Source organism: Puntigrus tetrazona, chromosome 7 (assembly GCF_018831695.1).
Source record: "Puntigrus tetrazona isolate hp1 chromosome 7, ASM1883169v1, whole genome shotgun sequence".
In the NCBI taxonomy this organism is placed as follows: Eukaryota; Metazoa; Chordata; class Actinopteri; order Cypriniformes; family Cyprinidae; genus Puntigrus; species Puntigrus tetrazona.
The window spans coordinates 877,116-903,800 of record NC_056705.1 but is presented as its reverse complement, the minus strand read 5'-3'; the positions used below and the strand labels follow the sequence as shown (position 1 = coordinate 903,800).

Here is a 26,685-nt window from a genome sequence, read left to right as displayed (position 1 = left end):
ATAGGAGACACACTGTATTTCTTTCTCAGAACTGGATGTTTTATAGTAATACACATATACATCATTTCCACCATTGTGCTCACAGTGAGGAGAACAACATTTTGTCTCACACTCCACTGGAACTGAACTAACACACACATACACATTTATATACGCACACACACGCTCACATTCACACACGCACTGCATGCGGTCCTGTTCAGTTCGTGCAGTCGTCCTGCGGTAACACATCAGTCTCCGCTAGTTTGTGCCTAATTTAGGCTGCTTCCACACACCATGTTAACTTACAAAAATGTCAGGCAGAAAACACAAAAACCAACCAAAGTCGAGAAATCAAGTATAAAAGGAAGAGAATAAATTAATTTCAACATCTGAATAAACAAAAGATAAAAGCATCTCTTAAAAAATAAACAGATCATTCATTTAATTTACATCATCATCACATTACCAGGATTTTCTTTAATTGTATCGCGTAATGGAGTATTACTAACAGTGAGTAGAGAAGAACAGCAATAGCAACATGACATTCGGTACTGCACAAAGTGGTGATCGATCAGGTTTCGAATGAAGCATGAAGAAAAAGCATCGGGCATCTGAGACAGTCTTTGGAATCATTAATTGGCTGGGTTCAGCTGCCGCCTCCCCCTTTAGAAGAAGCCCCACCCCAATGATATGACTGAGATCAGTTGATTGACAGAGGACATTACAGTTCAAATCCTGCCCACTCAACCATGAATTTCCAATGACAGTTCCTGGGCATCTGTCGACAATGCAACCAACTAGAGCTAGTCTTCGGACAGCGCGTGCCACTTAGCGATCTGTCGGCGCGGGTGGTCGCAGATCTCACGCCAGTGCTCGCCAGGGGTGCCGGGGGAGGAGGTGCCCAGGAGGAGCCGGCCAATGACAGGCTGGCGGGACGTTCTGTCGGAGTCCAGCAGTAGGAGCTCCACACTGGTGTCTCGCAGGCCGTCTTCAGAGGGCAGGTCGAAAACAAAGAGCTCGTTGAAGACGGGGTTGGGGGCGCATTTTTTCACGTGCGTCTTTTTCTTACACACTCGCTTCTTCCCCTGGAACAAGTTCACCTTCACGTAAGGGTCTAAAAAACACGTCAGGAAGAGAAATAAACAGAGTGAGACAGAAATCAATACGTCAGTCAATGCACAGAAATTATACATTGCGCAATGGGAGATCACAGGCAATACAGTTTGAATAAAACCATAAAAAACATCATGTCATTTGGAATGAATTAAATGTAGTTAAAATTTATTCTAGCTGGCAAGGCAAATTTTCTGTATTCGTTAAGTTTAGCTTGATGTATTAAAATAATAAATGGAAAAAATAAAAACAAAAAGCTAAAATATTTCAGTGATGCTAAATGATGTTCTTTTTCATCTAGATGGCAAGGCAAAATTTAGTTTTACATTTCGTTTTACTTGATGTATTAAAATTAGCTAGTTACATTAGCTAAATCTAAACTAATAAAAACTAAAATAAAAAAGACAAAAGCAAAAAAATAAATAAAAAGGTTAAAAAATATAAATATAAAAAGTTTCAATATTAATAAAAAAACCTGTAACACTACCTTAGTGATGCTATATAAATTATATAAATATTATTACTGATATATTAATATGCCTTAATATAATATGATTTTTGAAAAAAAAAAACAACAGAATCAAAATGTAAATTCATTTTTTGTTTTCTTCAATACCTATTGTTTATATATATATATATATATAGGTAATGGCAGCTTCCTCTCTGATCTACGTGCTTTAACCTCACCTGAGGGTCCATTGGAGTCGGTCTTGGGCAAGTGGCGGGCTTTCAACACCACCACAGTCAGAGTACTAGTGGTTGACTGATAACACAGGGACAGAAGTAGCTCTCCTCGACCAGCACTCCTCTGCAGGCAAAGATAAAGAATTTATTTATGTGTTCTTGCGATATTTGGACACAGTCAGCCTCACAAAGCCCAAAACACCTTCTTTTTTCATGATTTCCCATTGGTCCAACTAACCCTAGGCAGGTCTGAGAAGATAACTTCTAAGTGCGTTAATGTTACAAGCAACTGACTGTGAATCATCCCCTTGGCACAACACCAATGTATGACTCCAATTATGTGTGAACACGGCAGCATGTTGCCTAGGCAACACATCAGCAGGGTTCTGCTGCTGCCACAGCGATGACTTAGAATGTCTCTCAACCGATGAGGCATAATTATGTGTGTTTAACTATATGCAACCACTGTCACCAATGAAAGATAATAGCTTTCCTTTCAGCTCAAATGGAATGAATTCTAATGCACACAACGGTGAAACTGTATTGCCAAAACAAGACTTTGTCAAAGATTATGACTTCTGCCCGGTTCACTATTATATTAATAAGGCATGTGGCCTTTCAGTCTTGCTTTTTATACATTCAAGAGTGCCTTATATGTGGTGTAGACTCTTTGTTAACCGGTTAGTTCACTTATTATCAGCCTAAATATATGCAGTCAGTATTTAAAGGCAGAAACACTGAGTCATGTGTGGTCCATTAGTGGGTCAATTAAAAATTTACAACCTGTGGGCATTAAGATGGATGGCAACGATTATTTATTGACCCAATGGACAAACAGACACCATTAATTGTTTCTCCTTTCAGACTTGGGTGTGTCATTGACTGTCTACGGTAAGCAAAACCAACTACTGACTGTCTATGACTGTCTATATATATAATTGCTATTACAAACAGTTCTTAAATTTAAATGCATGCACATTTATGCATATATGTGAAAAATCCATCAAAATAAATGTAGCTAGAGGTATTCTTACCCTGACATTCCTTTTAATAATGTCTCGGGTCATGAGAACGCGTCCCTCGGACAGGTCGATGTCAGCCAGAGGAACGAGGGTCTCTCCGATCACTTCATCACGTGAAAAGCGGTCAAAACTCAGTACCATGAAGTGCAAAGCCAGCTGGGAAACCCGTGCATATGGGATTCCATAGAAGCTGAAGGTCTCGTCGAAGGCTGGGTCCAGAGTCTTCCTCAAAACACGTGTCTTCACCTTGTGCTTCTTCTCGGGCAGCAAGGTCAGCTTGATGTAGGGGTCAGAGGTCAACGACTGTTCATCTGTGGGAGACAATCCGTGTGCCTCCTTGATGTGAACCATGAAAGCCTTCTTCTCAAAGTTGTACTCAACCGAAAAGTAGAGTGTCCCCAGGCCACCCTCTTTGTCCTGAGATTTCTCCACAGCCGGCGTCGGTGTCTGACTGGACAGAATGCTTTCTGGTGTACCAGCCTCCTGGTTACCACCTGACCCAAAGCCAGCTTGCAGAGATGGGATGTCTAGGTCTGGGGAGCTACGCACCTTGAGTTGGAGGGTTGGTGGCTTGGAAGTGAAGTTTCCGTTAAGATCTCGTTTCTCCAGGTCCAAATGGAGCTCTGGCCGTCCACCGCTGGGACTGAGGGTCTGTTTTCCATGAGCTTCTGGTGTCTTTTCTCCTCCAAACTTCTTCTTTCCATTCAGGCTCTCAGGGTAGATGTCAACTCCCTTCAGCATGTGGACAAACTTATAGGGTGGGGTCTTGTTACTAGCCTTGTTGGCTTTGCGCTGACAGCAAATCCATGCAAAGATGGAGACGCTGAAGACCAGGCCAAACACACTCACCACTGCCACGCTCACAGGAACCTCCGCTATGTACAAAACAGGAAATTGAGGAAAAAATACCAATAATTTATTTAATGAATTGCCACGAAATATTAATACACCTTCAATCAGGAAAGAAAAGAGATTATATGAACTGTTTTGCATCAGAGGCAACGCAAACAATGACATGTGTAGATGTTAACAGTTAAAACATTTTAAAGGAAAACACTGCCACTTTTTCTCTCTCTGTCTCTTAAATTAAGGCAGAGATTACTATTTACATTAACAAAGAACCGTTCATCCCGATTTAAAAACGAAATCCTGACAAGCTACAGCCATGTGGTAGTGCAGTAGTGTCTGTGAATCTGGAAATTTCCGTTTTCGTGCTGGGTGCAGCGCCACTCCAGTGAACTAACTAAGATGCTCCGTCGAGCTTTTGTCTTAACCTCAGAAGAAGAAAAAAAAAACAATCACGTACTTTTCTGTGACTAATACGTTATCACCGAAAGCTTCTGACAAACATCTCAACGCGTTTCAAGCGTCTTCATACGCCAGTGATGTCATAGGCTACTAATAGAGCACGCGCCTATTTATGTCTGTGCTCGCGCGTCGGGGAAATGTCGCGTTACTGTTAGTTCCCATGTTCCCAAAAACAGTTCAACCGCGCACGACTACCACACGCTCTGCGAAACCGACCAAATAAAAATGTACTCACCGAGATGCGCTTCTTCTGTCGTCACTGGTGCCATTGTACGCGCGCGCTCTGTCCGAGGTCCTGAAAAGATGCTTCCAGCTTTCTCTGCCGCTCACGATTCTTCGCGCACGTTATACTCGCTCGCCTTTCGCTCCGGGCAGAGACTCGAGACACGGGGCTGAATAATTTAACGCTCGTAGTAGATTAAAAATTAACGTCTGTTTATTGTCGCTCCGAAATAAACAGAATAAGCTAGCTTTCCCCCTTTCCCAGAGGTTTCCTCGCACCCGCCCAGTGCTGATACTCGCTGCGCTATGAGTCTGCCTAACAAGCGACGCCTCTTCAGTCCCCTCCCTCCCCTCCAGTGAGTGCATCGCTTCTGACGCAGTTCTGACGAACACAATGCCTGAAATCACTGCCCTGCGCACTGATACCAAACACAGGCCTCTTAATCATTGAGGTTGCCCAGGGTTTATGGTGTATGTGTGCTTTCAAACGTATCTGAAGAGGTCCAGGTGAAATGCTCTTTGTTGTGGTTGTTTTAACTGGAGCTGATGACAACTAATTTGATTTGCTGAAGTGCACACTAATTCACAAAGCACAGGCCAATCACACTGTTTGCAATGAGGAAAAAATGAACTAATTTCTTTTTTATGTTTCCTGGAAGGGACATTTGCTCGAAGTAATAAAGACGTCCGCCTTAATTAATATCACTAATATGATGCAAACTGGTTGGACATACTGTATATAAATTAACAGCGGAAGTGTTTGTTTTGTGTTCTTTTGGCTGCTATGTGTATTACCTGATGTCTTTTTAGGCACTTATTTAATTCTTTAATAAGTTTGTCACTGGTAACATCGCACCCGTCCTTATTTAACATCTATTAAATGTCCATGCTTATTAATAAAAATATGTTTTATGGTTTCACGATCAGAGATTTCTTCATCATTTTTTTCTTCATATAGACACACACACAATTTTTGGTTATTCAGTGGTTCTTTGGTTGAGCCCCCACATTAGTTAATTGATAGTTCCTGTTCATAAAAAGCTTGTTCATCATTACGGAAAACCTATTAAATAAAATATACAAACTTGTATGAGGGGGCTCTGAATAGACAATGTGTGACGTTGGGCTCAAATAGGTTGAAAACCTCTGGTTTAAATAATGCTAGATAAACTCCATCTTGCACATACCCTTGTTTCTAACTGGAAACTGACTTCAGCAACAGCCACAAATCATCATCAGCATGCAGCTTATAAAAATATGCCTTATAACGCTTTTAAAGCATATTTTACTTATTTTTTGTAGATGTTTTACATGCATGATCATACAATGTTAATTTTCACAAAAAAAGTACTGAGGTCCTTCACATCCAAACTCTCACATTCACTCCATTACTGCCTTCACTTAACGTGGCAATAACATAAGACACATTTTAGTATGCAGAACGGAGAGCTGTCTCAGTATCATTTAAAAATCGAATTTACGATAAATGGCCATTGTATTTATCTATTTTGTCATGTCACCCTAAATGCATGAGATCACACTTCTGGCTTGCCACCAGCAGCACGCGTCACGGCCAGCGCCTCGTGCTCTTTCTGTCGCTTCATTTGGGCGACGCTGACATCTGCTGGTTGCTTTGTTAAGTGGCGAAGCCTACAAAATATAACATTTTGTGCCGAATTTGAACTTAAAGAACATTTTCGAACACATTTAACGAGGCTGTGACCAGATGAAAACTTCAGCGAGGCCTGAAAGCACAGCAGTGTCTCAACTTTAGAGACAGATGCCGATACTTTTATTATGCAGGCTGCGCTCGTGCGTAAGAGCAGCGGGCGCGTGCGTGAAGAGGAAGAGCCGTGAGTCTCTCCAAAATGGCGACGACCATAGAGAGTGGCAATGCAGGAGCTGCAAATAAGAAAAAACATCTCGGAATCCCCGAAGCAATATTTGTGGTCAGTTGGAATATGATATAACGTTAATTTTCACGGCCGTGCTGTCGATAGTTTCCCGTGAAAGCGGTGTGTTGGTGTTTAACGGCTTTCTTAAGTAGAAAGCGCCCTGCTCTTTTCCTTATAAGGCTTGCAGGCTTGGCTTGCTCATGTCTTGAAGGTGCAGTGTGCTTTCAGTGACAGATAACTCACGGTTAATCGGTGTTAAAGTACTTCATATGGTGTAATTCATTAAGGAAGCACGTGAGATGTTGTTAATGAGATGTGAACTGTAACCGTGGTTCTGTAGGAAGATGTGGATGCATTCATGAAGCAGCCGGGCAATGACACAGCAGACGCCGTGCTGAGGAAGCTGGATGAACAGTATCAGAAATATAAATATATGGAGCTCAATCTGGCTCAGAAGAAACTCAGGTTTGGTTATAATCTGTTCTACGCAGTAGAGTATTTGGCAATGATCAGATTCTGTATTGTTCTAAAGGATGCTCTTTCTTATACAAACTATGCTTCATTGGCTACCAGTTTTTATTGCACTGAACTGAAGAGAATTTATTCGTTGTTGACTATTGTTGTTCTTTTGTTATAAGGAATGAATAAAATGTGATTGCTGCGTTAAAAACATGAGGTAAATGGCGCTAATTAAATTTTTTTAGGTTGAAAAGCCAGATCCCACAAATCAAACAGACGTTAGAAATCCTACGGCACATGCAGAAAAAGAAGGTAAGTCTATCACAATACTCTATATTTCTCTATATATTTAAGTGGCTGGAAATCGAAGACCAACTTTTCAAAAAAAAAAAAAAAAAAAGATAACAATTTTGCTATTAAATTGCTATTTTGCTATTAAAGTGTTTGTCTTTTTTTCATTACCTCTCACACTTTGCCTAATCTATTTATTGTTTGATGCATGTTCAATCACAGGACACTACAGACCCCATGGAGACACATTTTCTGTTGGCTGATAACGTCTATTGCAAAGCCTCTGTCCCACCCACAGACAAAGTGTGTTTGTGGCTTGGGGTAAGTGCTGACTTCTTCTGTATGTACTAATGTCATTTTAATAGTAGTTAACATGAAATAAACCATTGGTAATATTTAATATCCTAACCACAAGTTACATCTCCAGAAACATCATTTACAAATTCAGTCTGATTATAAATCAGACTGCTTTTTTTTTTTTTTTTTCCTTCACCTGAGTTGGTCAGTTAGCAACACATCAAATTATGCAAATAAAATGACTTCAACATTACGGTTTTTCAATATTCAAAGTGTTGATGTATCTGCTTACAGCTTTTCCTTTTTAAGCTCTTGTGCAGCTCAGTCATGGTGTAAGAGGGTTGAATTGGGATAGTATAGCTGCCTGTCTGTTAAGTGCTCATTTGTATTTTGTTAATATTGTGTACCAGGCTAACGTCATGTTGGAATATGATATTGATGAGGCCCAGGCGCTGCTTGAGAAAAACTTGGCTACAGCTTCCCGGAATCTGGACTCTCTGGAAGAGGACCTCGACTTCCTTAGAGACCAGTTCACAACCACTGAAGTCAGTATCCTTAAACAATGGCAAATATAGAGATCGGGTTTGTATTTGCTCTTTTCCATAATGATATGCTTATTGCATTTGAGAAGTTCTTTACCTAAATTTTTTACATTTAATAAGAGTTTTTTAAAGGAAGTCTCTATATACTTTTGGTGAAAATATAGCATTATAACAGTAATTTTGACACATTTAACAATATAAAATAACATTTCTGTTTTAAAATATCATTTGTTTATATGATGGCAAAGCAAAACTTTCTGTAACAATATTCTGCAATGATTTGCAGAGTGAACAGGACTCTTTGGTGCTCCAAAAATATTTCTAATTATTATCAATGTTAATAAGTTCTGTTCTTATTTTTAATGAAACCATGTTAATTTAAAGTTTTTGTTTTTTAAATGAATCGAAAAGCATTGATTTGAAATTAATTTAAAGTTTTGAAAAATTGTTTGACATCTGTAGATTTCTATCAAGGAAGAACTCCATGGTTAAAAATAGATGCAGGCGATAAGTGCCAGCTGTTCTCGACACCTGTGAGAATACATAAGGGAAAGGTTTTTTTCTTAAGAGACCTGTGTTAAGTGTAATATATATATTTTTTTAATTGGCAGTGTAAGGAAATGCTTGCCAACTTTTTCAGATTCCCCCTTAACCTCTACTCTCCCAGATATGGCACGTGTTTACAATTGGGATGTCAAGAGAAGGAGCAAAGACAACCTCCTCAAATCTGCTGAGCGGTCCTAGAAGAGGAGGCCTAGTTTGGTCCCACCCAAAATACTTCCCCATCAGAACATTCACCCCATGTATTTGTTTGCACCAACACCAACTGTTATCTATTGATTTATTACTTTTTAAAGTATTTTTTCAAGTAAAAAGGTGAAAAAACTTCAAACAAAAGTAATAATGGTAGTTTTGTTTGTTTTTTTTTTTTTTTTATGATTTATTGCCTGTTTAAGAGGAGGCCTCTCTTCACAGGGTCTACACATTTGTCTTCCTCTGTGCTCATTTTCTTCTGATTTGTTTTTTGGTAAAAATCTGAAATTTTAGTTCTGTTAAAGCAAAACTGTTTAAACTCCTATAGCCCTCAAATTTCTTTCTGTGGAATTTTTCTTGCCAAATATTGGTAAGATCTTCGTTCAAATGCAGAGTGCAGAATATCAGGGGTCATTCTGTTCCATTTATCAACCTCCCTCCTTCTCCTCTTCCCTTTTTTCACTCTTCCTACTCTGATGTCTGTTTTTTCATCTCTTGTCCTTCATCTGTGCTCGCTTGTCACATTCGTAGCCATTAAACACTGAACTGAACAAAGAACTAATAATGAAGCGATTTGGAAAAAGGCACAAAATCGATGAGGTGGTCTGTGGTTTTAATTTGAGTACAGTAGCTTTTTATAATTCGTTTTCTGATTGAGGTCTTGACAGTCAGCGGGATGAATAAGCTATGATGAATCCAACTAATTAAATATGTGCCTGCAAATCCATCCTTTTCTTTCAATTTTTGATAATTACTTGTGCAGTACTAACACTGCAAATTCTCTCTTTCTATTGTTTTTTTAATTGCATGCTTTCGGAGTGCACACCAGCTGTAATGATAACATCCTCATTGAACTGTACAATGACCCTCAGTTCCTACAGGTTGTGGGTGGAATGGTAATGAAGTTATAATACACAACCAGAACATTTTTATCATGTTACTTTAATCTGTAGTACATTTCAAGTTCCCTTGATTAAGAGGTACAGGGTGTCTTAAATTCACGGAAATAGACTCAGTAGTGTTTGTACAGCCAGTCCTTGTAAATCCAAGCAAGTGGTAAACTCAATCCAAACTCCTCTGGTTCGTACCTGAGACCCCATCTCAGCCATGTTTTGGATGGCTTCATGTTATCCAGTAATGTGACAGATCAACTACTTCAGCCAGTTGTGCACCGCAATGGACAGTATCGACACATCTTCTCCAGTCGGATTTGAGAAAGCGGCTATGGATATATTTCGTAGGGGTGAGAGTGAAAGTGAAGAAAAAGTCATTTCAAAAAGTATCGATGAATAAAGTAAGGGTTAAATACATGACGATGCAAGCTCTATAGATACAGATGTCTTGTGTGAATGTGTACAAGGGCAATGGCCCTCACTAGGCGATTAGAAAACCTATAGGAAGAGCTTGCTTTTTTCACATTAGTACAATCACAAGCTGCAACATCAGAAACACTCTTTGGGATAAAAGGTGTAAAAGATGTACTTAAGTACAACTGATTAAGGTTTCTTTGTAATTCTGGTAAGCACCAGAGGCCTCTTGTGGTAATGTGTGAGAAGTGAAATGTTAATATTTGTAAAATAATGCACGTTTATTAATCCACCTGGGGCTCATGGATCTACAGTACTTTCAGCAATCTCTTATGAATCTCTGTGATTGATCATAAAATGAACCTCCTGGGTGATGTGATGGCTTATCATACCACATGACGTGAATCTTGCACCATTTCAATTACAATTCATAATTAGTTTTGTTTTTTTCATATGGGAATCATTACAGATTGTGTTTTTCTCCAGTCTTGGAATTTTTCCTCCCAGTTTCACAGACAAGGCTTAAACCTAGTCCTAAACTAAAATGTAAGAGCCGTTTCAACTGAAATAAGCTTGCACTGACTCATCTTAAAATAGATCAGTGCCTTTGTTTTGTGTCAAGATGCACCCTAGCAATGTTTAAGTCTAAGTATGTTTATAAAAATGACTTATGTCCTAAGTGAACTATGGTCTAATCCTGGCTATGGCCTAGTCTAAGCCCTGTCTGTGAAACCCAGACCTTATATTGCAGTATATCTCCTTGCCTTTGTCTTACTAAAATTATCAGACCTTTAGCAGTCAAATGTTTCAAGTCTGAGATCTTTCAGTCAACAGAAATGTGTATCCCAGCATTCATCGTCAGCGAGTAAAACATGTATTAGGCATGATACAACCACGAGAAGATATCTGGAATGAGCTTATTTTCGATACCGGAGATGTCCGAAGCCAGAGCGTCTTAATTTGGGAAGTCTTGAGGCTCAACAGAATGAAGAGAGATGTTACAGTTAAAGTGCAGATACAGTTTTGACCGGCCTTTCAGCAGGAGTTCTGCGATAATCGTTCATTCTTAGCAGTTCAGTTTGGCCATTTACAAGATTGTGTGATTAGGGAAATAAGCAAAGTAGTATACAAAAGTGAAGCAATATGGCATGGTGGGACTCGTTTAGGCATTCAGCAGGCAGGAGAGGGGTGATGTCATAATCAGGGAGTTGAAGACTGACCCTGTGATTGGAGGAAGCGGAGGAAGGGGTTGTCCAACAGTGCCCAAATGTTTGATAGATACCAGGGAGGCGATTACTGACTCAGCAGAAACACCGGCGATCGCCCTTTGTCACTTCTTCTGATGAATGCACTACGTTCGGTACAAACCCACTCTTCACTCCCTCCCAGCCTTCCTGGATGGTAATCTCCCCATTCTTCACCAGCTCGAATATATCCCGTGTCAGCTCAGTGAAAGCCCTCTCCACATTTATGGCGTCACGTGCTGAAGTTTCCACATAGCGCATGCCGTATGCAGCTGCTAACTTCTCTGCCTCTTGCTGGCTCACCTGACGCTGTGGTTCCAGATCGCATTTGTGGCCGACCAGCAGGAAGACGATGCTGTGGGGCTGCACGTGGCTGCGCGCCTCTTCTAGCCACTCGTGAACGTTCTGGAAGGAGCGACGGTTGGTGATGTCAAAGAGCAGCAGACCTCCCACCGAGTTACGGTAGTATGCTCTGGTAATAGACCTGAAGAAAGCATGACAAAATGAAATAATGTTTCTGAATTGGAAGTGAGGTTGTATGCAGGATGCATAATTGCAATTCAAATATGATTGTATATCAGTACAAATAATGTCGGCCTGAAGTTTATTGCCGTTTAATCAAACTGTAATGACCCAGGCTTTTGGTAAAACAACAGATTAGTAGGACATTTCACACCTTTGTTGAACTGACTAAATTTGACATGTACTACTGTGAAATTTGCATTTAGACCTGCCTCCTTCATACAATGTTTCTCATCACCACAGAAGAAAAGATTCTTGGAGATTCTTGTGTTGCTCTGTCACTTAAATGAACTGAAATAAACTTATTTTAAATAGAAAGGCGAAGACAAATGGCTTCGAATGAAAGGTTAAAGGTTTATGGATGGATGGATGGATGTACAACAGAATCTGTCCTGTAAAACAGGAAATTAATCTGAGAAAGGTGCTTGTGTGTTTGACAGGAGTAGAGAGAACAGGATATGTAAACCTGCAACAGAAGGCAGAGATGAAAACAAGGTAGATAAAAAGTATAAAAAGGCATCAGAGTGAGACAAAAAAAAAAGTCTGAGCTTGTGTAGGAGTGCTTCTGGGAACGCACTGAGCTGTGAATGATGCCGAGGGGCCTCTGGAGTTACTGACATCACTGTATGTCAGACATTTGTGACATTGTAGAAGCCAGTGATTCACAAATATTTATATTTCCTGTAGGAGTTCTGTGAAAAAACTTTTGTTAGTGTATGTGTGTGTGTGTATATATATATATATATATATATATATATATATATATATATATATATATATATATATATATAAAGAGTCAGTGATGTGTGAATCAGTCTGTCATCAAGTCTGGGAGAAATACATCACCACGGATACCATGGAAACACCAATCGTGGATGGTTAAAGACTCATGAACAGACAAGCTTGATGATTTAACTTAATGAGGTGGATGTTTCTTCTGATGTGTAAGCACATATTTGACAATGTATAACAATTAAATGTGTAAAATAATGTGCCAATCAGCATTGCATTTTTTGACGTTTCTAAACAGTGAAATTATTTCTACAGACTAAGACACAGATCTTTATGGAATCGGGGGTCTATAGGATTTTAATTTTATGAGGTGAACCATCTAAACAACTCTATATGAAATCTAGTCATCCACTCTATGAACAATCAATAAATTATTGGACAGTTGGGCTATTTACAGTGAAGCAAAATCACGAGAATGTTCTAATGTAACATAATCCAAGATAAAGATTTACAATACCTGAAGCGTTCCTGGCCTGCAGTGTCCCAAATCTGCAGTTTAATGCGTTTCCCAGGTTCAATCTCCACCAGGCGGGAGAAAAAATCTACCCCGACTGTCGGGTCCGACACCTGTGCGAAGCGGCCTTCTGTGAATCGCCTGATTAAACATGATTTTCCAACAGTGGAGTCCCCAATAACAATCAGTCGAAATTGGTAAAGCCAAATTGCCTCCATGTTTATTCCGGTTCTGTCAAAGCAAAAAGAAGAGGTCTGAATTAGGCGCTGCCAAAACGTGCATTCACGATTACCAGTTTCAAGGACAGGACAGAAAAGACACGTTCTTTGCTTTATTCACCAACATTATTAGGTCAAACCCTCACCAGTTTGCTAAAAGGAGAAAATAGAAAAATAGTATCTACAAATTCCGCTTTAAAGCTTTTAAAACCTCTTCTGAGGATGTGTTTTAATTATACCTGACAATGTTTTCTGTAGGAAGGTAGTTAAAACACATCTGCGTTATCACTAAAGTTCAGCTTAAGATGTGACGATTTTTTAAATATAGCAAATGTATAGCCAATTCTATATAATTACCATACTATTTTGGTATTAACTTAATGCTCCTTTTCAGTAATGGAGGAATATAGGGTACACATCATATTTTGTTTTCATACAGTATGTGTTTATATGTTCTTAGTCATGTGCAACTGAATGCAACCAGTCTAACAGTAACACGACCTACTGACAGCAGGTGAAGGGATGCCTGTTAGATTACTGAGAGATCACCGAGGCTCGCCTGGAAGCTGTATTACAGTAGCTGCCCATCGTTGGCCTTGTCATAATAACGAATACTACTCTCCGTTCTACATCTACAAAACAGTTTAACAAGCGTCGCCTTTGTTGCGGAAGCATCTGTGCAGAAGGTCCTTTATTCGGCGCTCTTTACTTACGTTGTTTTTGTTTGGTCGGTTCAAAGCTACCAAACGGCAGATTCCATACTCTTCAAAGGGTTGAAGCCTCTTTAGAAACCGCTGGACGAAACGACCGACGTAGGCTATTTAAACGACATGCTGAGTAACAAACAAAAACATTCGTATCTGCAGGAAAAACAAACAAACGAACAGATGCGAACGAAACAGCGCCGTGTAGGCGGTCTATTTTGCTTCAGATGTCGCTAAAGATGAGCCGGCGTGTTGTTGAAACGGTCCCTGCCTGGATCAAAGTCGCGTAAAAGTCAAAGATGATTTGTGCCTGTCATGTTTTGACCCACGCTTGGAAGATGGAGAAATGTTTGGATGTTTTGTGCTGATGAAATGGAAGCGACAGTAGAAGCATCATATAGCCTGACTCATCCCGCATCAGCACCAGTACCACAATACACCTAATAGCAGCAACAGACATTAAATATTTCAATCCTTTTTTCCTCTTTGACTCACTATCTTAACTTTGACTTTAACTATTTGTTGCATACATAATATTATGCTGATCTTGGGAACACAGACCTACCGCTTTTTCATTTTTTTTTACATTTATTTTACATAAAAACCGATCGATGATAGGCGTGGCATATGGTTTTCAATTAGTCTAGGCCTACTTTAAAGTGCCAGTTTTGAATATTTGACTAGCCTACATACTTTTGTTTTTAGCGGAAAACTGTCAATTTTATTCCTTTTGATCTTCTCTCATATCTAAAAATCTAGTTTTTCATTATTACATTAAATTTATTTTAAACATCGTTATGATGAATGTACGTTTAGAACGATTAAAACGTTACAAAAAGTAGGTCTAGTATACTCCTTCTTGGGGGAACTATCTTCCTTTAGTTTTACTTATTTTAAGAAGACAATACATTCTCTATAGGCTATATATATATATTTGCGCGCGTCATCTATTCGAAGTTTTACGCGCAGACGAGCCACATAACCAGCATGACGGGAATTGTAGTTTATTCTCGAGACTAAACCCTGGACGAAAATCACCAGTCCTAAAGTTTAGTTACGACACAGTGTGATGGGCTTCTTGAACAGATCAGCAGTAGAGGATATTTGGCTTCAACGACTCGACAGCGAGATGAAAGTGCGAAATGTAGCGCGAAATTTCTCAGCTCTTGAAGAAATGCTTTTTGTGAAACGCACAATTTGACCGCTGTAAGCGCGCATCTTCAACTCCAGAGTTTTTTCGTTCTGTCATTTTTACGCTCCACATAAACTCATGTAGAGAGACCTCCGCCTAGCACGACTACAATTTTGCTTAAAACAAAAGCTTTATTACTTTCGCATAAAAGCTGACATGCAGCAGGAACGATTGCTCAAAGTCCTTGTCATTGGCGATTTAGGTGTGGGGAAGACATCCATCATAAAGCGTTATGTGCATCAGGTTTTTTCTCAACATTACCGCGCGACCATCGGTGTTGATTTTGCTCTGAAAGTCCTGAATTGGGATCACCAGACAGTCATTCGACTGCAGCTGTGGGACATCGCAGGTCAGTTGCTTAAGTTACGTGCTTGTCTTTGTCTGCAATGTTAATGATTGTCAATGCTTTATCTAAAAAGTCAATAGACTTATGTAAATAATTGAGCAGATGGGTAGTTGAGAGGTGCCTTCAAGCGCAATGCCTCTAAAGCTTTCGGATGCTTTTTGTATCGGTTGTATGACTATTTATAGTAATATCATACACGCCCGTGATCATTTCTTTCAGCTACCCATATACATTTATACATAAAAGGCAGCTGTTTCATTTAAGTTTAATAAGTTGTCTTAAATATGTAATCAAAGTGGAGCCAACATCTGTGGTAATTACACCACTTTAAATGGATGGACCCAAAAGTGTTTAGATAAAAATATATGATCTTTTTATTGACTGTCCACAGTGGAAATGCATCACATATTGATATTATTTGGAAAAAATAATCACACACAGAAAGACGGAAAGAACAACAGTGCTTTTAACACTTGGCTTGAACAATGGCATTAGAGACAACATGCCCTGGTTGAGATTGTCCAGCTCTCAGCTGGTGTGTGTGTGACGTGGTATGAATCCCTCTCTGTGTTTATACTCAGAATAAACTGAGGCAGAGGAATAGGAATGTGTGTCTCGTGTTTATATTCACTGGTCCCATGCTTATATTGGTCTCATGTGAGGGTCCTCGCATCACCTACTGGTGGTAAACACTGAAAACATTCACTCTCAAAAACACACCGGCTCCAGGACAAAACATTCCCATAGTGCGTTTAATTCAACTTGGCTATTGTGGATAACTCGGTGATACGTTTCAGTGTTACATAATGTTAAATTAAAAACCGGAAAGGTTTAAATAAAGGTTTCTATTAGCATTGTTATTACCTTTGTTATGAGTGGCTCCTGTGCCCCTGAGCTTGACTTACGCTCAGAGAATCAGGAAGATTGCGTGACCGCCATCCCTAATTGAACGCAGTAGTTGTATGACCTCACACAGGACCTCATGCAAGTCCAATTTCGAGGTAATTCACTCTGAACCCTGTGAAAGTCTAATTGGCCTCAGTCTGCATTAACATTTGCCGTGATAATGCATTAATGCAGATTAGGATCCTCTATAAAAGAACTGTTCTCATTGTAATACTTACATATTTTGCCAATCCAGTCATGTCCTTTTCTATTCGGCGCTGTGAAATCAGGATTGAAATGTATAACCTTGATGATGCAAGAGTTGGAAACAATGCAGTACTGTAGGTAAACATTAGAGCTACAGTATAGTGCACTCTGGAAAATAATAGTGTCATATGAACATACAAAAGCTCCCAGAGTAGCTAAGAACATTTACTGACACAATATTTGATCATTCATTCAATTCAAGATAAATTCAGTTAAGCAGACATAGTAAACATGTTAGGCAATGATTACAGTTTGGGTTTGTAATGATTACGGTATTGGAATAATACATGTACGTCCATCTAAAGTTGCATGTGAGTAATACATTGATATAAATTTAATGAGTTTGTTAGCATAATGTGCTCAAAATACTGTACTATACTGTCATCGCACCACTATAGGCGTCCCATCAGCATGGCTGGGTACAGTTAGTTAACCACGTCAAATTGCATCTGCATCTGTCTGCATTTTATAAAAGAGCTTATAGATTTTGCTTTTCCAGTGTGGTTAAGCACATGTCATTTGTGATATGGGAAGATGTTTATGATGTATGCTGTAAAGGGATCCATGCGCATTTCTGAATGGTGGTATTGTGTTTAAAATAAAGTCAAAGTTAGCCATTCTAAGAAAATAAAAATATATTAAAAATATTTAAGATACAACAAGCAAACAAAAGTTATTTATTGTTATTGTTGCTTCATACGAACAGATTTTGCTCACCAGTAAATCCTCTGTTGTGAATGGGTACCTTCAGAAAAGTGAGTTCGAACAGTTGATTAAAAATATCACAACAATACACAAGTGATCTACACAACTGTAGTCCATCAAAACCCATTGTTCATATATTCAATATCAATTCATTTCAAAAGCTGCAAGCCTCTTTCCATAATTTTATTTTGACCGATGCACACCGTTATAAGCAACAATAGTTGGATTGGACAACAGTGGATGGGCTTTTTTTTTTTTTTACTGGAGAAGCATTTTTAGAAGCCGTGTTTTAAAAATGAAAAACCTTTCTTACGAGCATGCAGTTTTCCAATTCACAATATTTTAATAATGGAGTCTTGTGTATTATTGCGGTGTTTTATCAGCTGTTTGAACTCTTCTGGACGGCACCCATTGACTGCAGAGGATAAGCCAGTGTCGAAATCTGTTCATATAAAGAATCAAACCCATCTTGAATGTCCTGAATGTGAGTAAACTTTAAGCAAATTCAGTCAACTGTTCCTTACAAATTTTTTGCTATTTATTCTCAGGACAAGAGAGGTATGGCAACATGACACGTGTCTACTACCGAGAGGCCGTTGGGGCGCTGGTGGTTTTTGACATGACCCGTGCTTCCACCTTCCAAGCTGTGTTGAAATGGAAAAAAGATCTTGATATTAAAGTTGCCCTTGGCAATGGGCGTCCGTTACCCGTCGTCCTGCTGGCCAACAAGTGTGACCAACAGAGATACGGTTTGTGTTCCAAACTGCCCAAACTCGACAATTTCTCCAAGGACCACGGTTTTGTTGGTTGGTATGAGACGTCTGCGAAGGTACTGATTATAGGCTGTATATTTTATTATATTACCCTAGCTAGTGACTAGCTGCCTCTTTGAAAGAAAACCGTTTCTACTAATATTATATTGTCCTGTTTTTAACAGGACGACACAAACATCGATGCAGCCGTCATGTGTCTTGTAGAAAATATAATGGCCGTCGACACGGAGGATGTTCCTGTGGATTCAGACCCTAGTGTACTAATCCTCCCTGCTTTTGATTATAACCTAAAAGAGCGCAGTGACTCTAGATGTTCTGCCTGCACGACATTCCAGTCCAGCAGAAAACCCCACAGTGAATTATAGGGTGAGATGATGAAAAGAAGTGGGAAAGAAAAATACAGAGAGAGAAAAAGAGAGAACGGTCACACCCTTCGCTGGGCCTTCAGATTGTGCTGATGCAAGACGTTGTGGCAAAGACAAGACCATGAAGCCTTAACACTTACATGCACTTACATTTACACATACCAAAAACAACAATGTCATCAATAAAACATGCAGCGTTTACGCAGAGTTTTCTCTGATAAATACTTAATGTTACAGACTTGCAACTAAACAAGGCTCTTGTGGTTATACTGCAGCAGAAGAGCAGCGTGCGCACATTTGTCTCAAATTTGTGTCCGTTAAAGCCTGGCTTAAACTCTGTCTCTTAAAAATGTGCGCATGCATTTGCGATCACTTACGGGCGTGCTATTTTAAACTCGGTCCACGGCAAGCTTGTGCACCGTACTTGAAGCTCTAAAAACGCAGCTAAATATTCATTTATTGCTTATCGGCTTAAGATAAATGCAGACCAGACACCATAAGCGTATCCGATTCTTGGTTTTTCTTTAGAGATATGCCTGCGTGTAATTTTTCCACACATAATAGCTTATATAAAATAAAAAATGGTTAACATTAAGGATCAAGGATGATGAAAGATCTTGAAATGATAGCCGTTCAATTCAAAGTTAAGCAGTCATGTGCCAGCATACAAAATGCGTTCCGTTACTGTGAATAATCAGCAGTGGATTCATACAGTTAAGTGCTGTGTGTGTGTGTGCGCGTATGTATGTATGCAAAAAAAAAAGAAAGCATTAGCATCAGACAAGTAATTGGGCAGAAGTGTCTCGGCTGACACTGAGGAGGAGCGTGCCTAGTATTTAAATGTGTCTCTGGATGTTTGAGTTTTTTTGTGTCATGACCCATATGCTTACTGTCGGCTCACAGCAGTAATTTTGCGCCATGTCTGTTTTGTCTGACTCGCAGAGGTTTTTCTTCAGCACCTACCATCCATGCACCGGTGCTCGTAATTTATGGATCCCCACAAATCTCTTTACTAAACAGGCTTCCCTTTTTGACATGATTTAAGCAGGTGTTTTGGACTGTGCATCTGTATCTTGTAGCTATAATTCATCTCACAAAACAGTAATCATATGTACATGCAAATTTCTGCTTGTTGTACTGCTTAGGTGATCTTTGCCACGTAAGAGTGTGCCACACGGAGCGTGTCTAACCGTGACCTTTACTAAGCCTACTTTTTATTCAGCAGACATGATGATGGTGAATAATTTTGCGCCAATTTATACGTGACACTTAAATGGCCGTTTACGTCACTTATATATGTGTACGCAATGGCTTCAATAAAGAAAAGCTTTAACCAACCTTTAATCTACATACCTTTTAAATACAGCAATTAAAAGGTATGTAATTATTTATATGTTTTGATTTTATTGAACATAAAATAAAAAAAAAGATTTGAAGTTGTGTCTCCAGATTACGCGTAAACCCTGTTACCGTCTTAATTCCCTTTTTTGTTCATTTTCTATAAATAATACATTTAAAAATGTTAGCTTAAAATAATTTATACTCATTTCCTGCATGCTATTAATAAATTGTGATTTACAAACAAACAAACAAAAAAAAACTTCGAATGAAACATATTTTCAAATGTAAATCGGCCCAATTCGTACAAACGACGTAAAAACGTGGCTTCAGAAGAACCGTTAGAAAACGGGAAACTCGGGAACAGTAAACTGAATGCAATGCACGACGTGGCGAGCGTTCTGTTAATGAAGGCTGATAATGCTCTGTGATTTTGAGAGGCGATTGCACGTGTCATTTGGAGCAATACGGGAGTGAGCTGCACGGGCTAATTATACAGAGAGAGAAAGAGAGAGAGAGAGAGAGAGAGAGAGAGAGAGAGAGAGAGAGAGAGAGAGAGAGAGAGAGAGAGAGAGAGAGAGAGAGAGAGAGAGAAAGAGAGCATGTTCCAGAAGTAGCCTACTGTATTTACAATCTCGGGTAACAATTGTAGGTCTGTAAGCATCCTCGGCGAATCTGTATTGATCGCTTTACAGGTAGGCTATGTTGAGCCGTGAATAGGGGAGCCATGAGGATATCCGCTCCCTCGGTACTTCAGCAGAAGGATGCTGCGGTAGTGACACGGCGAGTCGACGTTAAGGAATGAATTCCGTAAAAGTGCCTTGGACGGCAAACTTGCAGGCTTTATAGAAAGGTTGACGACTGCCGGGACCGAATCACCTTTGAAAAAAACGGGAAGAGAGGCGGTGAAGGATGCTTTCCAGGAATCCAATGTGAGCAGATATTTTGGTAAGTAGAACACATACCGTTATGTCAGAAAGGGTTCATTAAAAGTAAATTGCAATTTGCTTTGTTTTGCAAAGATGATACAGCCCAGCCTCCATGATGCCGTGGATGGATACAGAATTGCTGCTTCTCTTTATTTTTCCATTGATTTCAGGTACTGCCTTAAAAAAAAAGGTTCAAATGATGTGTTTTATTACTGCCTTTTATCAGCTGTCAAGCTCATTATTTATAAATATTTAATGGTCAGTTAATAATTAGTGGTTGGTATCTTTCACGAAACGCCTTTTTTGATTGTAGTATACTGTTCGTTTATTAACCGTGTGGCCTTTTTTATATTTTATAGAAGTGTTAATTAATAAAGGGTTTCAGTAGATTTCCGGGTGGTATGAGAATAATAAGAAAATAATAAAAAGGCCAAACATTAAAATTAAAACACAAAATTAATTTCTCCATTATTGCATATAGTACTATTTCTACACAGTAGGTACACAGTATGGCAGGGCTACATGCTATAACCAATACAGTGCACAAAAGAAGATGGCCTTAGGCTTTTAAAATATATATTAGTTACTGGTCATGTTTGTAGTTGCATTTTTAAAAACGTGCAGTATAAAATACAGTACACTGACAGGGTAAGATTATTTCACAGCAGTAGGTAAAATAGGGCTAATGTGATGCTATGAGTTGTCTAACGGATAAATTGCTAAATAAAAGTAACAGATTGTATCTTCTCAATTTACCAGCCGAGAACCCTGAACTACCTGCAGTGATGGACAATGACATTCTGACCGAATTTGCTTACCAACCTGGGCCATCGTACCTGAGTCTGATCCTGCTGGCCCTGACCGTGGGACTGTCCGGCAGCGTTTACCTCTGTGTGCTGCGGTACATTTGCACCGGCTGCTGCCAGCCTGTAGTTGTTGGACCTGAAGATGAGAGCATGTCAGGAGTGGTGTGATAGCAGCTTTTGCTTAAAAGAGAGTGTGCATTCATGACTGTGAGATTGGTACGTGCGTTGAAGCACTTAGTCTTCTTGAATCGTAAAAAAGATGAGCGGTGTTCAGGTAATATGAATTAAAACGATTAAAATCTGGTCAACTGTTTCTGTTATTTCCAGTACACAACAGTAACGGTTCAGTCGGAGATCACTCAAAATCTCTAAATAAATTGGTATTGTTTAGTTTTAGTTGAACAGTGTGCAGATTTTGCCGCAGTTTTCCATTTCGGTCATGCACCTGTTGAAGATATTTTGGATGTGCGTATTCCCTCCCTTTTGTATTACACATTGGTTGGGAAATATCCCTGTTTTAAATTATGAAATACTTAAATATATTTTTCATTCATGTAACAGTGCTGAAGGCTCATCTGAGGGACATTGAAATGTAAGATAGAGTTTGTATAATAAACTGCTTATCGCTCCTCATTTAAAATGAAAGCTTCTGCTAAATGACTGTTTGTAATTGTGATATTCACAGCTGAATCTAAAGCCTGACTATACAGATGATGCAAGTGTTGAGAGGGAGGAGTAAAACATTTTAGCAGGCTTTGGATGCTCTGTCAGTCAGGAGCAATCACTCACAAATACTCTACAGTACCGCACACTATACTTTAAATGAATGTATTAAGAGCTTTTGTAAAAAACAATGTAAAACAATAATGAAGCCATTCTGAAAACAAATGTTTTATTTTTATGGCCCACGGGTTTTAGTTATTTTCGATGATCCAGAATCTTTTTTTTTTTTCAGAATAAAGTGAGCCAGTGCAACTTTATATGGTTCAATATCAGCAGAATTTGAACCATATTGTATTATTTTCATGTCAACATCTCTCGTTTAATGAAGTAGGATGCTCCCCGAGGAAGTGAGAAACTGTTGCCAAAGGCTACTGCTGGATCTAGTTGCCATGGAAATAGTTGCATCTGTTTTCCTCTAGATGGTGCCGTCACATCAGGCCTAACTGCAAGTATTCGAAATATCTGATGGACTTCTGTAGATGTTTTAGAAATACATTTGTATATCATAATGTGTGTTTTCTATCCTCGAACATATTAATGTTGATTGCAAATGCGTTGTCTTTGTGCATATGAACATCACACCATAAATATGTTTCTAGTTATTTGATAGTAATTTTGACAGTGATGAAAAAACAACAACAGTGTCTTTAATCATGACCTCAGAGCTCACTGACATCTAGTTAGATTGTCATCAGTTTTTAAGTAGACTATATATAGCCATATGTGACATAAATTCAAATGAACTATTTACACAGAAAAATCTTTCTAGAATGAGACATGTTCTCATGCTCCTCCCAAATGAAGTCAGGGCTTGACACCATTGTGGTTTTCCTCTTAAACCACTTCCTCATACAGAGAGGTGTGTTTAAATGCCGTAGTTCCCCTCTGAAACGTCCTTTTGCTTACCTCATGCTTTACATGCTGGGTTTTAATACTTTAGTAAAAAGTCAGTCATCTTTTTTAAAAATTCAGGATTAGGCCTCTGATTATTCAATAATTTACTTGTTCACTGTTATCCACTACATTCTAGCAAACCTATGTATAAATGTAACATAGAAATAAACATTTGAAACAAAATGTGTGAAATGTTTGTACATCTTTTGTGTCCGTTATTGGATGGCGATCTATTGTATTGTTTTAATGTATTTATAGTGGCTTTATAATGACATAACAATGACAATATAACAAAGAAAATGATTGAGTTCATCCTGGTGGACAAGGATGGTTTCTGATCTTCATTTTGCTTCATGCGTCAGGTGTCATAACAGGGTGAAAGCCAGCCAGTCATTCACATGTGAACAGACAAGGGCAAAGACATCTTAAAGCTTTGTTGCGGTTCTGAAACAGTGGGATGTCGTTTTCAGAGAGACATGCAGACGTAGATGATAGTCACATAAAAATAGGTTGAGTGACTGAGTCATAAGCATTTCTGAGAGACATTCCAAACATATTCATACTTCAAAATATAATATACGTTTCACAGTTAGGCAGTAGTGCGATATATAAATTATATAGACTAATACTAATAGGCTATAATACAGTAAAACACTTACATGATTAATAATAGTTACCATTAATTTTGAAAACTGAACCATTTTGAATATATTTTCCAAAAATATTTCAGAAGCACGCTAGTCTCAACGTTGGAGCTCTGATTGGTTGATTTTGATCCTTGCACAAAACATGAAATCTACTTAAATTACATTACTTTAATATACATAAAACATAGTGTACACTTATAAAATATTAGGAGCTAATACATTAACACTAGCGATTCCCAAACTAAATACACGAGTCATTGGAGGAGGTTCGTGAGGTTGTGATGTTAAATGGCAATGTCAAAAACATTTTTTTAAATATAACGTGTACAATAAAAACATCTAAAAAGGATACATTATGTTTATTCAAAAGTAAGAGCATTTTATAAATCTCCAAATCAGGCAAATCAATTATGGATCATCTGTCAAAAAAGCATCACAACAAGAGTCCAAGTAAAGAGCGCCAACGCTATTTCCCACGAACGTGTGAACGCCGCTCGCTCCCGGCCAATCAAACGCCAGCTTTTCGTTCACCTGATCACAGCGAAGCCATTTTGTCCTGAACGGCTCCGCCAGCGCATTCTTTAGCAAACCGGAATAACGTAGAGCTGACAGTTCAAACCACAGCCTCAGACGCGGCGTCAGACGGGGGGTTCGCAGTTACACCACCCCTCTTTCGGTCCCGAGCAACTCGACGTCTCTCGGTCTCACCAAAGGAGGAACCGTGTCGTTTTCGCGGACTAAAGGGAGACTTTCAGCGGGACGGAAGGGAAGAGAACCAGGCATCCGGTTAGACGCGCTGGCTCACCGGGCTGGAGTCCAACTTGAGCCGGACACTTTCAGCTATCTTCGTCGGGATGCGCGCTGGACTTGTTTTTGACAATATTTACCCGTCTTTTTGAAGATTATGGTCTATCTAGGAATCGATTAGGCTCGAGCGGGACTGTTTTTGTCAGTAACGTTAGTTGTCCAATAGACGAAAGCTGGAGCGCTAGTTCAAGCTCAGATGTGATTTATCTACTCAGCTGGCTGGGCAGATAGTTTAGGTCGTCGATTAGATAAGTCGCCTGATTATATTCCTTACATAATACCATTGTTTTGTTACCGGAATAGTTACATTTTTATGTTAATCCAGCTTTCTTAACGTCTCTTTGCCAAGTCTCACATAGGGTTTGGTTTGTGTGTCTATGCATATTTCTCGCAAGCAAACCTGTCAGAGTTCTTGACTGGTTAAGTCTTTGTTCCAGTATAATAGTAGGTTTATAAAGGTAGGAAAAACCACAGAACAGATTTGCCTATCTAATCTAAAGCTAGTCTGTGGGTGCTTCCTATATCCATTTCGTTTTCTTTCAAAAGGTCTTTATTGGTGTGGCTCAAGCTGGCGGACAGGTGATATTTTTTGTCTGAATCCTCTGAGCTGGCCTGACTGATAGCTATGACATTTTCCAACAGTTGTTTTGTATCTTCAGACTTCAATATTTCCAGTATCCGCTCTTGGTGCCAACGTTGTATTAGTAATATTAGCTAACAAAAGCTCAGTTCGCCCCTCCAAATTAGTTACGGCATATCTAGTTGTGACATTTTTACTAGTTAGATCAAGTTTTCCTTCCTTTTTTTTTATAACTGTATAAATTAGTGCCAGTTGACTTGGTGGCTGGTTCGAAACGTATCAAACTCAACAGTTTGTGTATTTTTGTAAAACCGTGGAAAGACGCACCTTTGCAGCAAGACCAGGTCAAGTTTAGCGGTCATTTTTTTTCGTATCTCAGAGTTGAATCAAAAATGTCAGGACAGTCCATCACAGATCGCATCGCAGCGGCCCAGCACAGCATGACTGGGTCGGCCATCAGCAAAGCCGTCTGCAAGGCCACAACGCACGAAGTCAGTGGACCCAAAAAGAAACACCTCGATTGTGAGTATGCCCAAGAGAATTGTATTTTTATTCACGCGGTCTCTTCGCAGGTAGTGCTTTTTTACAAGCTCAAAGTCTTACTGCATCCCTGGCATGCAGTTCCACAAGCCTTGCACATCCTCAGCTGTCTGGACACCAGTGATGAATTGGAACGTGCTCGTGATGGGAATGCTGATCTGTCTTTGGACACGGTCAGTTCGAGGAGCTGATGCCACTGTAACGTGGCCAGTATACAGCCGTTCGCTAGATTTGAAGCCACTTTAAACGTTTTCTGTAATGCTGCGTGTGTTAAATCGGCAGTGTTGTGGAGGTTATGTCACCATGCAATCAACCTCAATCTATTAATATCCGCCTCATAATGAGCGGCCACTTCCGGCTAGAATCAGCGAACGCAGCTGTCGGGGTTTGTGATGCATCGTGTTTGAAGTCATGTGTTGTGCGTAACGTCTTCACATCTTGTGTGATCCCTCTTTAACAGTCATCGCCGAGACGGCGTGGGAGCGGTGAAGGTCAATACAAGCGTGCGTGCAGTGAAGCATTGAGTCATTGATTCTTTCGACAAAAGCAGAGTTAATGCAGAATGCAGCATGTCAGTTTCGTCCCTGTGTAGGCAGCGTTACAACATAAAAACAGAAAAAGATTTTGAACAAGTATTTGCTTAAATGCGCGCTCCTCTTCAAGGCATTTGTTATCAGTCCTTTTAATTGTGGCAGTCTGGATGCTTCGGCACCGTAAAAACCCCTGACTTACTTGCAGCCGTGAAAACGATAAAGTCTGATTGGGTTGTTGTGTGTTTGTGCGTCTGATTCATCAATGTTTGCAGAACACGGCTTCGTGTTTAGTCTGGATTTGTTTCCTGTTTCAGCCACCTGTTATGCGGCCTAGCAGCAGAGTATGTCGAGGCAGCCAGCTCCAGTGCTTCTGATTTAATCTCGCAAACGCTGCATAACACAATATTTTTCGTAACTGTAACTCAACACAGAATTACTGAAGGTCAAGTGTTGCTCACTTCCTCTTTTTGGTCAAAGCTGAGAAGTATTATTAGCTAGAAGTATAACTTGCTTAAACCGGTTTTTAGAATTGGGAAATATCAGAAG

General features: G+C 39.4%; 5 protein-coding genes across 14 annotated transcripts in view; 3 read left to right on the top strand and 2 right to left on the bottom strand.

Annotated features, from left to right (window-relative positions):
- Positions 1-17: 17 nt before the first annotated feature.
- On the bottom strand, positions 18-4,654 carry syt4 (synaptotagmin IV). Its single transcript, XM_043244974.1, has 4 exons — positions 4,345-4,654; positions 2,814-3,676; positions 1,783-1,903; positions 18-1,096 (listed from the first exon to the last, which is right to left on the bottom strand). Exons 1-4 carry the CDS (start codon positions 4,376-4,378, stop codon positions 786-788), a joined length of 1,329 nt encoding a protein of 442 aa, XP_043100909.1. The 5' UTR covers positions 4,379-4,654; the 3' UTR covers positions 18-785.
- Positions 4,655-6,121: 1,467 nt separating this feature from the next.
- On the top strand, positions 6,122-8,716 carry vbp1 (von Hippel-Lindau binding protein 1). Its single transcript, XM_043244976.1, has 6 exons — positions 6,122-6,280; positions 6,567-6,691; positions 6,931-6,997; positions 7,199-7,297; positions 7,684-7,822; positions 8,483-8,716. The coding sequence occupies exons 1-6, from the start codon at positions 6,200-6,202 to the stop codon at positions 8,557-8,559; spliced, it is 588 nt and encodes a 195-aa protein (XP_043100911.1). The 5' UTR covers positions 6,122-6,199; the 3' UTR covers positions 8,560-8,716.
- Positions 8,717-9,490: 774 nt separating this feature from the next.
- Positions 9,491-14,218, bottom strand: rab39bb (RAB39B, member RAS oncogene family b). Its single transcript, XM_043244975.1, has 3 exons — positions 13,819-14,218; positions 12,891-13,118; positions 9,491-11,603 (listed from the first exon to the last, which is right to left on the bottom strand). Exons 2-3 carry the CDS (start codon positions 13,103-13,105, stop codon positions 11,177-11,179), a joined length of 642 nt encoding a protein of 213 aa, XP_043100910.1. The 5' UTR covers positions 13,106-13,118; positions 13,819-14,218; the 3' UTR covers positions 9,491-11,176.
- Positions 14,219-14,842: 624 nt separating this feature from the next.
- Positions 14,843-23,215, top strand: zgc:162171 (uncharacterized protein LOC565931 homolog). 2 transcript variants are annotated; one of them, XM_043243084.1, is made up of 5 exons: positions 14,843-15,350; positions 17,753-18,033; positions 18,142-20,612; positions 20,703-20,779; positions 21,369-23,215. In XM_043243084.1, the coding sequence occupies exons 1-3, from the start codon at positions 15,158-15,160 to the stop codon at positions 18,340-18,342; spliced, it is 675 nt and encodes a 224-aa protein (XP_043099019.1). In that variant the 5' UTR covers positions 14,843-15,157; the 3' UTR covers positions 18,343-20,612; positions 20,703-20,779; positions 21,369-23,215. The 2 variants fall into 2 exon arrangements, with proteins under 2 accessions (XP_043099019.1, XP_043099018.1); XM_043243083.1 differs by having other exon boundaries at positions 18,142-20,628.
- A 1,026-nt stretch (positions 23,216-24,241) lies between these two features.
- The window catches only part of si:ch211-200p22.4 (phosphatidylinositol-binding clathrin assembly protein), a 49,647-nt gene continuing 47,203 nt past the window's right edge, over positions 24,242-26,685 (top strand). For 3 of the 9 annotated variants that reach the window (XM_043243794.1, XM_043243788.1, XM_043243787.1), the window contains exon 1: positions 24,244-25,588. In XM_043243794.1, the coding sequence (XP_043099729.1) occupies positions 25,459-25,588 (130 nt within the window). In that variant the 5' untranslated portion in view covers positions 24,244-25,458. Of the gene's footprint in view, positions 25,589-26,685 lie in introns of all 9 variants that reach the window. The other 6 variants (XM_043243792.1, XM_043243790.1, XM_043243789.1 and 3 more) reach the window with 3 other exon arrangements.

What these genes read in the sequence shown, in the direction of transcription:
- syt4 (XM_043244974.1), bottom strand. Translation starts at nt 4,378, where the DNA reads ATGGCACCAGTGACGACAGAAGAAGCGCATCTCG. An exon ending in GACAGAAGAAGCGCATCTCG is followed by an intron (nt 3,677 to 4,344) that starts GTGAGTACATTT and finishes TTTTGTACATAG; the next exon opens with CGGAGGTTCCTGTGAGCGTG. An exon ending in TTATTAAAAGGAATGTCAGG is followed by an intron (nt 1,904 to 2,813) that starts GTAAGAATACCT and finishes CTTTGCCTGCAG; the next exon opens with AGGAGTGCTGGTCGAGGAGA.
- vbp1 (XM_043244976.1), top strand. Translation starts at nt 6,200, where the DNA reads ATGGCGACGACCATAGAGAGTGGCAATGCAGGAGCTGCAAATAAGAAA. An exon ending in GGCACATGCAGAAAAAGAAG is followed by an intron (nt 6,998 to 7,198) that starts GTAAGTCTATCA and finishes GTTCAATCACAG; the next exon opens with GACACTACAGACCCCATGGA. An exon ending in GTTCACAACCACTGAAGTCA is followed by an intron (nt 7,823 to 8,482) that starts GTATCCTTAAAC and finishes CTACTCTCCCAG; the next exon opens with ATATGGCACGTGTTTACAAT.
- zgc:162171 (XM_043243084.1), top strand. Translation starts at nt 15,158, where the DNA reads ATGCAGCAGGAACGATTGCTCAAAGTCCTTGTCATTGGCGATTTAGGT. An exon ending in GCAGCTGTGGGACATCGCAG is followed by an intron (nt 15,351 to 17,752) that starts GTCAGTTGCTTA and finishes ATTTATTCTCAG; the next exon opens with GACAAGAGAGGTATGGCAAC. An exon ending in GGTATGAGACGTCTGCGAAG is followed by an intron (nt 18,034 to 18,141) that starts GTACTGATTATA and finishes TGTTTTTAACAG; the next exon opens with GACGACACAAACATCGATGC.
- rab39bb (XM_043244975.1), bottom strand. Translation starts at nt 13,105, where the DNA reads ATGGAGGCAATTTGGCTTTACCAATTTCGACTGATTGTTATTGGGGAC. An exon ending in GCAGGCCAGGAACGCTTCAG is followed by an intron (nt 11,604 to 12,890) that starts GTATTGTAAATC and finishes TGCTTTCTTCAG; the next exon opens with GTCTATTACCAGAGCATACT.